Here is a 12,839-nt window from a genome sequence, read left to right as displayed (position 1 = left end):
TTGCATTCATTCAGCAAACACGTGCTGAGCAGCGCCTGTGGGCCAGGCGCTGTTCTAGGTCCCGGGGTCCAGCAGTGAGCCCGACAGGCAAACATCCCATCCTCGTGTTAGTATCTTGGGCGCTGATAGGGAGGCAGACAGCTCCCAGGCAGACATGCATGTCTCACGGTGGCGCGAGCCATGGAGAAAAAACAAGCAACGTGAGGATGGGAGGGCATGAGGCAGGCAGGGTGGCCAGAGGGGGCTTCGCTGAGAAGGGGGCATCTGAATAAAGGCCTGAAGGAAATCGGGGATTGAGCCTCACAGTTATGCCAGAGGCGACAGCCAGTGAGTCCTGAGGGGGTAAGTGGGCTTGTTCAAAGAGGGGGCAGGAAGCTGGCACTGCGGGCATCGGGAAGAGCCACGCATCCTGCACTGTACCAGCCTGCAGACGCAGACAGGGAGCAGCGATGAGGGATGGACGCCCCTCCCTGGGAGCAGCCTCCCCACCTGACTGAGCAGAGGAGATTCGTGTCCTGCTGCTCTTTCTGGACAGAGATGGCTTTTAAGGTCCCATGGCCCAGTCCCCCAGCCTGAGCCTGGAGTCTGGGTTTGTTGATGGAGCTTCCTGAGTCTTGGCAGCTATCAAGGTTCTAACCCTGGTTCTGCTGCTTCCTCTTAGTGCAACTGTGAGCAAGCCATGTCACCTCACTGAGCCTTGGTTTCACATCTATAAAGTGGGTTAACAAGCCAGATCTCTGATGTTGTCAGCTCTACAAGGGTAGGCATTTTCATGAGGCTTCTTCACAGTGGTATCCCCAGCACGTCTAAAAGTGGTGGGCATACAGTAGGCACTCAGTAAATGGTTGTTGAATGAATGGTTGGTGTGGTGTGTGGGTGATGTGCTGGGGTACACAGGGTCATGGGCTCCTGTCCCGTGGCCTGCACGTGCGGAGGCCATGGCTCATTAGGCTGGACTGTGAGAGCCTTGGGATGGGTGTGGAACTGTTGGAGGGGCAAGAGTTTCTCTCTGGTCTAGGATTACTGATGGCATTAAATGAGTCTTGGTCCCTCTTGGGCCTTCAGTGTCCGCATTCATGTTACAAGGGGCCAGATGACCCAGCCACAGGCCTGCCCCTGTCATCTGGGATGGCCTAGCTCTGACACACCTGTCTCAGGTTTGCACCCTACACACACGCTTGTGCACACCTGCACTCTTGGGCCTTCCCAGTGCCCATCTTTCTGAGTAGCAGCTGGCAGAGGTGGGCAAGGTGAGGTGGGCCCTGCTGACTACTGCTTTTTTGGGACCTGTACCACCCCACCGACCCCCTTGGTGGTTAAAATAATGGCAGTGCTGGTTTACTGAGCACTTACTGTGTGCCAGACACCCGTCTCTGCTCTAGGCAAGCCTGATTTTGTTGAATTTTTATAGATGCCCTGTGGAGCACATGCCACCTTACAGACTGGAAAGCTGAGGTTCAGTAGGAAGAGTGACTTGCTTGAGGTTTCAGCAAGGAGTGGGTAGAGCTGAGGTTGGACTCAGGCCCTCTGACTCCTGAACTAGTGCTCTCAAGGCCTGGCCCACGTGCTGCCTCTCACCCAGCAAGCTGTGCTTAAGGCCAAGGGTGTAGTAATAGCACATCTAATCAGAGTCACTCATGCCATGTGCTGGTCCCACTTCTGACACAGCTGCAGCACACCACCATTAGCAGAGCACCTGCCCTCTGCCACGCCCCATGCTGGGCTCCATCTGCCGGTTTAGAGGCAGACGGTATAGTAGTCAAGATGTGGGCTGTGCTTTCCAATTCTGGCTCTCCCAGGTAACAGCTGGGAAGCTTGGGCAAAGTAATAGGACCGCTCTGTGACTCAGTTTCCCCATTCGCAAAATAGGAATACAATTGTGAGGATATTTTTCCTTCTACCTGTTTTTTTGTCTTTTTTTTTTTTTTTTCATAGGTATATGGTCTTGCTATATTGCCCAGGTGGGTCTTGAACTCCTAGCCTCAAGTGAGTCTCCTGTCTTGGCCTCCCAAAGTGCTGGGATTACAGTTGTGAGCCACTGCGTTCAGCTTTTAGGTTTCTTTTCTTAGCTTGTTACCAAAGTATGAAAGGCCACAGATAAATGCCTGGATAATAAACTCGCCCCAATCCCAGTGTACAGTTCAAGAAATAGAATAAGACGGTCCCCGGAAGCTCTTGTGCTCCTCCCAAGCAGTTACCACTCTCCTAACCTCCAGTAACACAGATGAGGTTTTTTTTAGTTTTTATCCTTTAAAAAAAAAAAAAACGGGGATGAAATTTATATAACGTGAGATTAACCATTTTGAAGCATATGATTCATTGGCCTTTAGTATATCACAATGTTGTGTAACCACTACCTCTATCTAGTTTCAAAACCTTTTCATTACCCCAAAATAAAACTTTGTACCCATTAAGCAGTCAGTTTTTGTATCCTATGTCTTAGTTCATTCTGTGCTGCTATAACACATTACCCGAGACTGGGTAATTTATAATAAACAGAAACTTATTTCTTACCGTTCTGGAGGTAGGGAAGTCCGAGATTCAGGGTTGGCATCTTCTTGTCGCACGTCCCATGGTGAAAGGGGAAGGGTAAGAGAGAACAAGACAGGGCTGAACTTGTCTTGTTTTTTTTTTTTTTGAGATGGAGTCTTGCTCTGTCGCCCAGGCTGGAGTGCAGTGGCGCGATCTCGGCTCACTGCAACCTCTGCCTCCTTGGTTCAAGGAATTCTCCTGCTTCAGCCTCCTGAGTAGCTGGGATTATAGGCGTGTGCCACCATGCTTGGCTAATTTTTGTATTATTAGTAGAGACGGGGTTTCACCATGTCGGCCAGGCTGGTCTTGAACTCCTGACCTCAGGTGATCCACCTGCCTTGGCCTCCCAAAGTGCTGGGATTACAGGCGTGAGCCATTGCGCCCGGCCGAACTCGTCCTTTTATAAGGAACCCACTCTGTGATAATGTCATTAATCTATTCATGAGGGTGGTGCTCCCTTGACCCAAATACCTCCCATGAGGCTGCATTGGGGATCAAGTTTCCAACACATGAACTTTGGGGGACAATTCAATTCATAGCACCCCCTGTCTCCTGATGTCTGCTAACCACCAGTTTACTTTCTGTCTCTATGAATTTACCTACTCTGGACATTTCATGTAAATGGAATCATATGTGGCCTTTTGTGACTGGCTTCTTTAACTTAGCAACATGTTTTTTTGTTTTGAGTCAGGGTCTTGGGCTATCGCCCAGGCTGCAGTGCAGTGGTGGGACCTTGGCTCATGGCTCACTGCAGCCTCAACCTCCTGGTCTCAAGTGATCCTCCTGCCTCAGCCTCCAGAGTAGCTGGGACTACAGGCAGGTGCCGCCACACTTGGCTAAGCTTAATGTTTTTGAGATTCCTCTATGTAGTAGCGTATATCAATATGTCATTCCTTCTTATGGATGAATAATCTCTATGTTGTAGATGTATCACATTTTGTTATCTGTTAATTTGTTGATGGACATTGGGGTGATATATTCTTTTTTTTTTTTTTTTTTTTTTTGAGATGGAGTCTCACTCTGTCACCAGGCTGGAGTGCAGTGGCGTGATCTCGGCTCACTGCAGCCTCCGCCTCCTGGGTTCAAGTGATTCTCCTGCCTCAGCCTCCTGAGTAGCTGGGACTACAGGTGTGCGCCACCACGCCTGGCTAATTTTTATATTTTTAGTAGAGATGGGGTTTCACCATATTGGCCAGGATGGTCTTTATCTCTTGACCTTGGGATCCGCCCACCTCGGCTTCCCAAAGTGCTGGGATTACAGGCGTGACCACCGTGCCCGGCCTCGGGGTGATATATTCTATATTTAACTTTTTTTTTTTTTTCTTTTTTATTGATCATTCTTGGGTGTTTCTCGCAGAGTGGGATTTGGCAGGGTCACAGGACAATAGTGGAGGGAAGGTCAGCAGATAAACAAGTGAACAAAGTTCTCTGGTTTTCCTAGGCAGAGGACCCTGCGGCCTTCCGCAGTGTTTGTGTCCCAGGGTACTTGAGATTAAGGAGTGGTGATGACTCTTAACGAACATGCTGCCTTCAAGCATCTGTTTAACAAAGCACATCTTGCACCGCCCTTAATCCATTCAACCCTGAGTGGATACAGCACATGTTTCAGAGAGCACAGGGTTGGGGGTAAGGTCACAGATCAACAGGATCCCAAGGCAGAAGAATTTTTCTTAGTACAGAACAAAATGAAAAGTCTCCCATGTCTACCTCTTTCTACACAGACACAGCAACCATCCGATTTCTCAGTCTTTTCCCCACCTTTCCCCCCTTTCTATTCCACAAAACCGCCATTGTCTTCATGGCCCGTTCTCAATGAGCTGTTGAGTACACCTCCCAGATGGGGTGGTGGCCGGGCAGAGGAGCTCCTCACTTCCCAGTAGGGGCGGCCGGGCAGAAGCGCCCCTCACCTCCCGGACGGGGCGGCTGGCCGGGCGGGGGGCTGACCCCCCCCCACCTCCCTCCCGGACGGGGCGGCTGGCCGGGCGGGGGGCTGACCCCCCACCTCCCTCCCGGACAGGGCGGCTGGCCGGGCAGAGGGGCTCCTCACTTCCCAGTAGGGGCGGCCGGGCAGAGGCGCCCCTCACCTCCCGGACAGGGTGGCTGGCCGGGCGGGGGGCTGATCCCCCCACCTCCCTCCCGGACGGGGCGGCTGGCCGGGTGGGGGGCTGACCCCCCCACCTCCCTCCCGGACGGGGCGGCTGGCCGGGCGGGGGGCTGACCCCCCACCTCCCTCCCGGGCGGGGCGGCTGGCCGGGCGGGGGGCTGACCCCCCCACCTCCCTCCCGGACGGGGCGGCTGGCCGGGCGGGGGGCTGACCCCCCCACCTCCCTCCCGGACGGGGCGGCTGGCCGGGCGGGGGGCTGACCCCCCACCTCCCTCCCGGACGGGGCGGCTGGCCGGGTGGGGGGCTGACCCCCCCACCTCCCTCCCGGACGGGGCGGCTGGCCGGGTGGGGGGCTGACCCCCCCACCTCCCTCCCGGACGGGGCGGCTGGCCGGGCAGAGGGGCTCCTCACTTCCCAGAAGGGGCGGCCGGGCAGAGGCGCCCCTCACCTCCCGGATGGGGCGGCTGGCCAGGCGGGGGGCTAACCCCCCCACCTCCCTCCCGGACGGGGCGGCTGGCCGGGCCGGGGGCTGACCCCCCCACCTCCCTCCCAGACAGAGCGGCTGGCCGGGCAGAGGGGCTCCTCACTTCCCAGTAGGGGCGGCCGGGCAGAGGCGCCCCCCCCACCTCCTGGACAGGGCGGCTGGCCGGGCAGGGGGCTGATCCCCCCACCTCCCTCCCGGACGGGGCGGCTGGCCAGGCGGGGGGCTGATCCCCCCACCTCCCTCCCGGATGGGGCGGCTGGCCGGGCGGGGGGCTGACCCCCCCACCTCCCTCCCGGATGGGGCGGCTGGCCGGGAGGGGGGCTGACCCCCCCACCTCCCTCCCGGACGGGGCGGCTGGCCGGGCAGAGGGGCTCCTCACTTCCCAGTAGGGGCGGCCGGGCAGAGGCCCCCCTCGCCTCCCGGACGGGGCGGCTGGCCAGGCGGGGGGCTGACCCCCCCACCTCCCTCCTGGACGAGGCGGCTGGCCGGGCAGAGGGGCTCCTCACTTCCCGGTAGGGGCGGCCGGGCAGAGGTATATTTAACTTTTTGAAGAAGCAGCTGCACCATTTTACATTCCCACCAGCAGTGCATGAGGGTGTCAGTTTATATCCTTGCCAACACTTGTTTTTTTTTCATTACAGCCATCCTTGGGCATGTAAAGTTGTACCTCATTGTGTGTGTGGGTTTTTTTTGTTTTTGTTTTGTTTTTTTTGAGACAGAGTCTTGCTCTGTCTCCCATGCTGGAGTGCAGTGGCACGATCTCAGCTCACTGTAACCTCCACCTCCTGGGTTCACATGATTCTCAGGCCTCAGCCTCCCAAGCACTGGGACTATAGGCATGTGCCACCATGCCCAGCTAATTTTTGTATTTTTAGTAGAGATGGGGTTTGATCATGTTGGCCAGGCTGGTTTTGAACTCCTGACCTCAAGTGATCCGCCTGCCTCGACCTCCCAAAGTGCTGGGATTACAGGTGTGAGCTACCACGCCCGGCCTTCATCGTGATTTTGATTTATGTTTGCCAGATGACTAACGATGCTGAACATCTTTTCATCTTTCTGTTGACCATTTGTGTATCTTTGGAGGAATATCTCTTTGAGTCCTTTGCTCATTTTAAAATCAGGCGGTTTGTCTTTTTGTTGTTGCATTGTAAGAGTTCTTTATGTGTTCTGGTTAATAGACCCTTATTAGATTTCCAAGTATTTCCACCCATTCTGTAGGTTATCTTCTTACTTTCTTGACAGTGTCCTTTCATGCACAAAGGTTTTTAATTTTGATGAGTTCACTTGAAGTTTTTCTTTTTGTTGCTTGTGCATTTGGTGTCATCTAAGAATTCATTGCCAAATTCAAAGTAATGAGATTTACTCATGTATTCTTAGACTTTTTTTGTGGTTTTAGCTCTTATATTCAGGTCAATTCATTTTGAGTTTATTTTTGTATATGGTTTATAGTGTGAAGTAGGATATCACAAAAGAATGTGATATCCATTCTTTTGAATGTGGATATCCAGTTGCCTCAGTTTCTTCATCTGCAAAATAGGGATAAGATTGTGAGGATAGGCTACTCTGGGCACATTGCCTATGGGTCACTGTTCCCTGCTCTGCAAGGAACAGTATTTAAATTAACAAAAAAAATTGTAAGGATATTTTTTCTTCTAGGTTTCTTTTCTTTCGTTTTGAAAAAATGTAGTCTCTTTGTTGAAGAAACTGTTATTTCCCCATTGAATGATCTTGGCACCTGTGTTGAAAATCAGTTGAATGTAGATATTTGGGTTTATTTTTTGGCTCTGAATTATCTTCCATTGGTCTGTATGTCTGTCCTGTATAAACTGTACTGTTTTGATTACTATAGCTTTGTATAGTAAATTTTGAAATTGGAAAGTATTTAACTTTATTTTTCTTTTTCAATATTATTTTGGCTCTTTGGGGCCCTTTGAAATTCCATGTGAATGTGAGGATTGGCTTTTCTATTTCTGAAAAAAGAAAAAGCCTGTTGGAATTTTGATAGGAATTGCATTGAATCTGTATATTGCTTTGGGTAGTATTGCCATCTTAACAATATTGTCTTCTAATCCATGAACACAGGATGTCTTTGCATTTATGTAGATCTCTAATTTCTTTAAACAATGTTTTGTAGTATACAAGCCCTTCACCCCCCCTTGGTTAAGTATTTTTTTGGAGGCTTTTGTAAATGCTTTTTTTTTTTTTTTTTTTTAAGAGCTAGGGTCTTGCTCTGTCACTGGGCTGGACTGCAGTGGCACCATCATAGCTTCAATTTCTTCAGCTCAGGTGATTCTCCCATTTCGGCCTCCTGAGTAGCTGGGACTTCAGGCACACGCAACCACTCCTGGCTAATTAAAAAACATTTTTTGTGGAGACCGGATCTCACTATGTTGCCCAGGCTCGTCTCAAACTCCAGACTTAAGCCTGCCTCAGCCTCCCAAAGTGCTAGGATTTTACAGGTGGGAGCCACTGTGCTGGTGTTTAATAGCCATGTTGAGGTAAAATTGATGTACTACATGATTCATCCATTTAAAGCATACAGTTCAGTTGGTTTTAGTATATTCAGAGTTGTGCATCCATCACCATACTCAGGTTTTTTTTTTTTTTTTTGAGATGGAGTTTCGCTCTTGTTGCCCAGGCTGGAGTGCAATGGTGTGATCTTGGCTCACGGCAACCTCTGCCTCCCAGGTTCAAGGAGTCTCCTGCCTCAGCCTCCCAAGTAGTGGGATTATAGGCATGCACCACCATGCCTGGCTAATTTTGTATTTTTAGTAGAGATGGGGTTTCTCCATGTTGGTCAGGCTGGTCTCCAACTCCCGACCTCAGGTGATCTGCTCGCCTTGGCCTCCCAAAGTGCTGGGATTCCAGGTGTGCGCCACCGTGCCGGGCCCTACTTTTCATCTCTGTAGATTTGCCTGTTCTGGGCCTTTTATATAAATGGAGTCATAATGATACGTGGTCCTTTGTGACTGGCTTCTTTCACTTAGCATAAGTTACGGTTCCTCCACATGGCAGCATGTCTCAGTACTTCGTTTCTTTTTATGACTGAATAGTTTTCCGTTGTATGAATCTGCTACATTTTGTTTATCCATTCGTTGTTGATGGACATTAGGGTTGTTTCCACTTGCTAGCTGTTATGAATAATGCTGTTGAGGACATTTGTGTGTAAGTTTTTGTGTGGATATGTTTCACCATCTCCTTTTAATCCTTAGCAGCTCTCTGAGGAGTGGGTTCGTGTGTGTGTGTATGTGTGTGTGTGTGTGTGTGTGTGCGTGTAGGGTGCTTGGATATTCATGGTGAAGAACAGTTGGAAAGAGTCAAGGGGCGCTGGGAGGGTGTGGCAGCAGTGCCACCCTGCCTGGCACAGAAGTGTTTTGGCATTGGAGCTACCTGCACAGCTGTATTGGTGAATCCCAGCCCATGGGATTTGGCCTTACAGGGCCACAGGGCATGTGTGTTTGGAAGCCTGGGCCTCCCCTGGGACTAGGCCAGGAGCTGGCACAGACAGCTTGCTCCTGGCCACACGCTGAGGCAACTGGTGCCCCAGGGCACTGCTGCTGGCACCTTCCTGCCAGGCATGACCTGTGGATCACCCGGGCTCAGCCCAGTGCCCCAGCCTGCGTCAGCAGGGGCCACCTGGAGGGCTCCTCCGGGAGAGGCATTCTCGTGTGTCCCCCGCACCTCCCCGCCCCGTGGTACCCCTTGTGAGTCACCATCACACTGGGCCTCCTGCCGCCTACCTGGGACATCACTCAACCTTGTCCTAACCTCTCTCCCTCCCTTCCTGCCTCATTTCAGGTGAATACATCAAGACCTGGAGGCCACGGTACTTCCTGCTGAAGAGCGACGGCTCCTTCATTGGGTACAAGGAGAGGCCCGAGGCCCCTGATCAGACTCTACCCCCCTTAAACAACTTCTCCGTAGCAGGTGTGTCTTGGGATGAGTGGGTCAGTGTTCTGGTGCTCACAGGATGGCTGGCAGGTCTTAGGGGCTTGTGGGACTTGGTCATTGAGCCATGGGCCTGTCCTGGGCCTGCTTGCCCTTGGATCTGTTTTCACCCTTCCCCTGCTCTCCCTCCTTGTTAGCTGGCCAGGCGGGGCTGTCCTGCGGGTAGATGCAGAGTGGGAGGGAGGGAGAAGCCAGGGCATTTGCCCACACCCAGCCCCATGCATTGCCTCCTTGTGGTTCCAGCTTCTGTCAGCCAGGCCTTGGAGTCCCCAGCTGGTGGCAGGTGCCTCCCATCCTGTGCTTTGGTAACAGCCTCCATCCTCTGTCCCTCGGACGTAGAGGGGTCACAGCTTCCCACTCAGCTGGTCACAGGGCTGGCCTCGCGTCCTCTGTCCCTCTGTGATACCCAAAGGGATGTCTTCCAGCCAGACCCTGGCAGTGAAGTTTCACAAGCCCCAAGCTCTTGACTGAGCCTTGGAGAATATGGTCCTGTCCACATCGCTGCCCCTTTCCGCCGCCTTCCTTCCTTGCTGACCTGATGGGTCACCATGTCCTGTTGTTCGCCTGCTAAGAACATTACAGAGGCACCCCCATCTCCACCGCCAGTGCCTTAGCTCAGACCACTATCCTCTCCTGCCATGCTCTGGAACCCAGTCCCCGTCCCACGCTGCTCTGCATGAAGCCTTTTCCTGATTGCTCTCCACATGTGCTGGTGACCCTGACACATCTGTTCCCAACCTCAGTGTCTCACTAGAACTCCCAGCCTGTCCCAGGCTGCTCCTTGGACACATCTCCCCAAGTGTCTTCAAGGTCCCTCATGTGCCACATCCCAACCTGACCTTCAGGCCTCTCCCAGCTCTATTCCTGTCTCCGTCTCAGGGACAGCAGGCCGAGAGGCCTGGGCCTGGTCCTCAGTGCCCTCTCCCCATGGCCTGTCTGCAGGGCTCCACTCTGGTGTGGCCCCATCCTCCCTAGCTGGCTCCCCACCTCCCTGGCCTTCCAACCTCCAGCCTCACCCTCTACATGGCAGCCAGAGGGGATCAGTCTCAGTCTGTTTGTGTCTCTTCCCTATCTAAAGCCTTCTATGGCTCCCTGCTGCCCCGAGGACAAAGTCCAGATTCTTTCCCATGGCCTCCAAAGCCCTGCCTGGCTGGCCCCAGCCCACCTCTCCAGGGCTGTCTCTCACTTACCCCTCCTCACCCTTGGAGCAGAATTGGCCACCCCGTGAGGATTTTGAACCTCCTCTCACCTCTGAGCGTCTGTTCTCCGTGTACCCTCTAAGTTCCCTTTTCCTTCAGGGCTTAGTTCAGAGAAGCTGCTTCCTCTGGGAAGCCCCCCCACCCCCCAGGCTGGGTTGGATGCTACCTCTGAGCTTCTGCACACCTCTAGGCTTGTCCCCATCGCGGCCCTGTCTATGGAGCCATTACTCTCTGGTGGGCTTCTCTCCTTCCACACACACACACACAAGACCCTGAGCCCTGTGAGAACAGGACCAGGGCTGTCTCAGTCCCTAGAGTGTCCCCAGCACCATCTAGCATGGGGCTAGGCCTGTGGGAGGTGGCTCGGGCACTTTGGGCTGCAGGCTAGTAGGGCTATCCCCTCAGCCCCCTGCTGTCTGTTCCCTCTGCCTGCAGAATGCCAGCTGATGAAGACCGAGAGGCCGCGACCCAACACCTTTGTCATACGCTGCCTGCAGTGGACCACAGTCATCGAGAGGACCTTCCACGTGGATTCTCCAGATGAGAGGTCAGTCTGGGCCTCTGTGTGGCTGCCCTTGAGAGGGAGCAAGCCTGGTGTGAGGAGAAAAGGTACAGCTGGAGAGATTTTCCCTGGGACCCTACATCGGGGTTTCCTATCTGCGCTTCTGGTTGGGGGGTCTCCCCAGCTGGGGCTGAGAAGAGCTGGGGTTCTTAGTCTGAAGACCCTACTCTGCCCTTTGACTTGCGGGTGCATCGGAATCACAGGCAGAGCTCGTGAAATGTCTAGACCGCTGGGCCTCGCCTCAAGACCTGTGACTACCTGGAGATCTGCCTAGGGTCAGGGAGCTACATTCTTTTTTTTTTTTTTCCGAAATGGAGTTTCGCTCTTGTTGCCCAAGTTGGAATGCAGTGGCATGATCTTGGCTCACTGCAACCTCCACCTCCTGGGTTCAAGCGATTTTCCTGCCTCAGCCTCCCAAGTAGCTGGGATTACAGGTGTGTGCCACCATGCCCGGCTTAGTTTTTGTATTTTTAGTAGAAAAGGGCCTTCTCCATATTAGCCAGGCTGGTCTCAAACTCCTGACCTCAGGTGATCCGCCTGCCTCGGCCTCCCAAAGTGCTGGGATTACAGGTGCAAGCCACCACACCTGACCCCTTTTTTTTTTTTTTTGAGACGGAGTCTTGCTCTGTTGCCCAGGCTGGAGTGTAGTGGCCCCATCTCAGTTTACTGCAACTTCCGCCTCCCAGGTTCAAGTGATTCTCCTGCCTCAGCCTCCCAAGTAGCTGGGATTACAGGCATGTGCCACCACATCTGGCTAATTTTTGTATTTTTAGTAGAGACAGGGTTTCGCCATGTTGGCCACACTGGTCTCGAACTTTTGGCCTTAGGTGATCTCCCTCGGCCTTCAAAGTGCTGGGATTACAGGCGTGAGCCACCCTGCCCGGCAGGACCTACATTCTTAATGAGCATCTCTATTGATTTTGAGGCAGGTGGTCCAGAGAGTCATTTTAAAAAGATCAATTTAGTAATCAGAAGAGATGATAAAGACTCATCTATTTCAAAATTGAAACAGTATAAGGAGGTGTCTAGTGGGAGCTTCCCCTACCCTGCCCTTTCCATCCACCTCCCTGCCCCCCAGTTAATCACTGTTCTTAGGTGCCCTCGAAGAGCAGAGGGAGACCTTTGTGCCTGGCTGCCTTTTTTTTTTTTTTTTTTTTTTTTTAATACAAAAGGTAGCATTGTACATGCTTCTGGACTTGCTTTTTCCCTTAGTGTACCTTGGGGAATTTGCCTTGATATATGCAGAGATGCAGCTGCTTTGTTTCATGTTTTGCTTTCTTTTTTTTTGGACAGTTGGACATGCGTGTCCCAAGTGTGTTTATTTAGCCGTTCTTTATTGTGATGACTGGGGTTGTTTCCAGCCTTTGGCTCATTATAAGGAATGCTGCAGTGAAATAGCCATGTCTGTCTCGTTTGATGTGCGCACAGGTAGACCTGTGTGACGAGTGCTTAGATGCAGGATTGCCGAGGCACAGGGAAAATAAGTTTGTGGTTTTGCGATGTTTCCATTAGGTGATGTCTGAGAGTGCCCCCATGGCCTTGTGTTTTCAAACATTTGGATTTGTACCAGTCTGAGCAGTGGAAAAATTCAGCACCTCGGGGTGTTTAACTTCCCTTTCTTTCTCTGTGGATGAGTTTGACCCTCAAGGGCCGTGTGAGTTCCTATTCTGAACTGTCTATATTGTCTGTCTATTTTTCTGTTGGGTAGTTGGTCTTTTTCTTATTTATGTATTAGCTCTTTATAGATTAAGGAGCTTTGCCCTTTGTAATCAGTGGGAAATGTTTCTTTTTCCCACTTTGTCCTTTTGGGCCTCACTTTGAGAAACAGTCTTCTATCTTATCTATGGGGTAAGGTTTCAGCAGACCCTCTAGAGAGCCCTAAAATCATGCCGTCCAAGAAAACTTCTGGCCATTGTGGAAATGCCCTTTATCTGCACTGTCCAGTAGGCACCTGTGCCAATTGCCTGTGCTGACTGCTTGTGCCGATTGAGCATTTGAAATACAGCCACC

The 12,839-nt window shown here is 52.3% G+C and overlaps 1 protein-coding gene across 18 annotated transcripts in view; it reads left to right on the top strand.

The window, feature by feature from the left end:
- The window catches only part of AKT2 (AKT serine/threonine kinase 2), a 63,861-nt gene that overhangs the window by 28,240 nt on the left and 22,782 nt on the right, over positions 1 to 12,839 (top strand). For all 18 annotated transcript variants that reach the window (XR_010110892.1, XR_010110890.1, XR_004667942.4 and 15 more), the window contains 2 exons: positions 8,919 to 9,047; positions 10,703 to 10,814. Coding sequence is in view for 13 of the 18 variants with exons in the window: in XM_063600287.1 (XP_063456357.1) it covers positions 8,919 to 9,047; positions 10,703 to 10,814 (241 nt within the window). In the remaining 5 variants the exon portion in view is untranslated. The remainder of the gene's footprint in view (positions 1 to 8,918; positions 9,048 to 10,702; positions 10,815 to 12,839) is intronic.

The sequence above is a fragment of the Pan paniscus genome, chromosome 20 (genome assembly GCF_029289425.2).
Source record: "Pan paniscus chromosome 20, NHGRI_mPanPan1-v2.0_pri, whole genome shotgun sequence".
In the NCBI taxonomy this organism is placed as follows: Eukaryota; Metazoa; Chordata; class Mammalia; order Primates; family Hominidae; genus Pan; species Pan paniscus.
The sequence above is the reverse complement of the archived record's forward strand: the minus strand, read 5'-3'. Positions and strand labels throughout refer to the sequence as shown.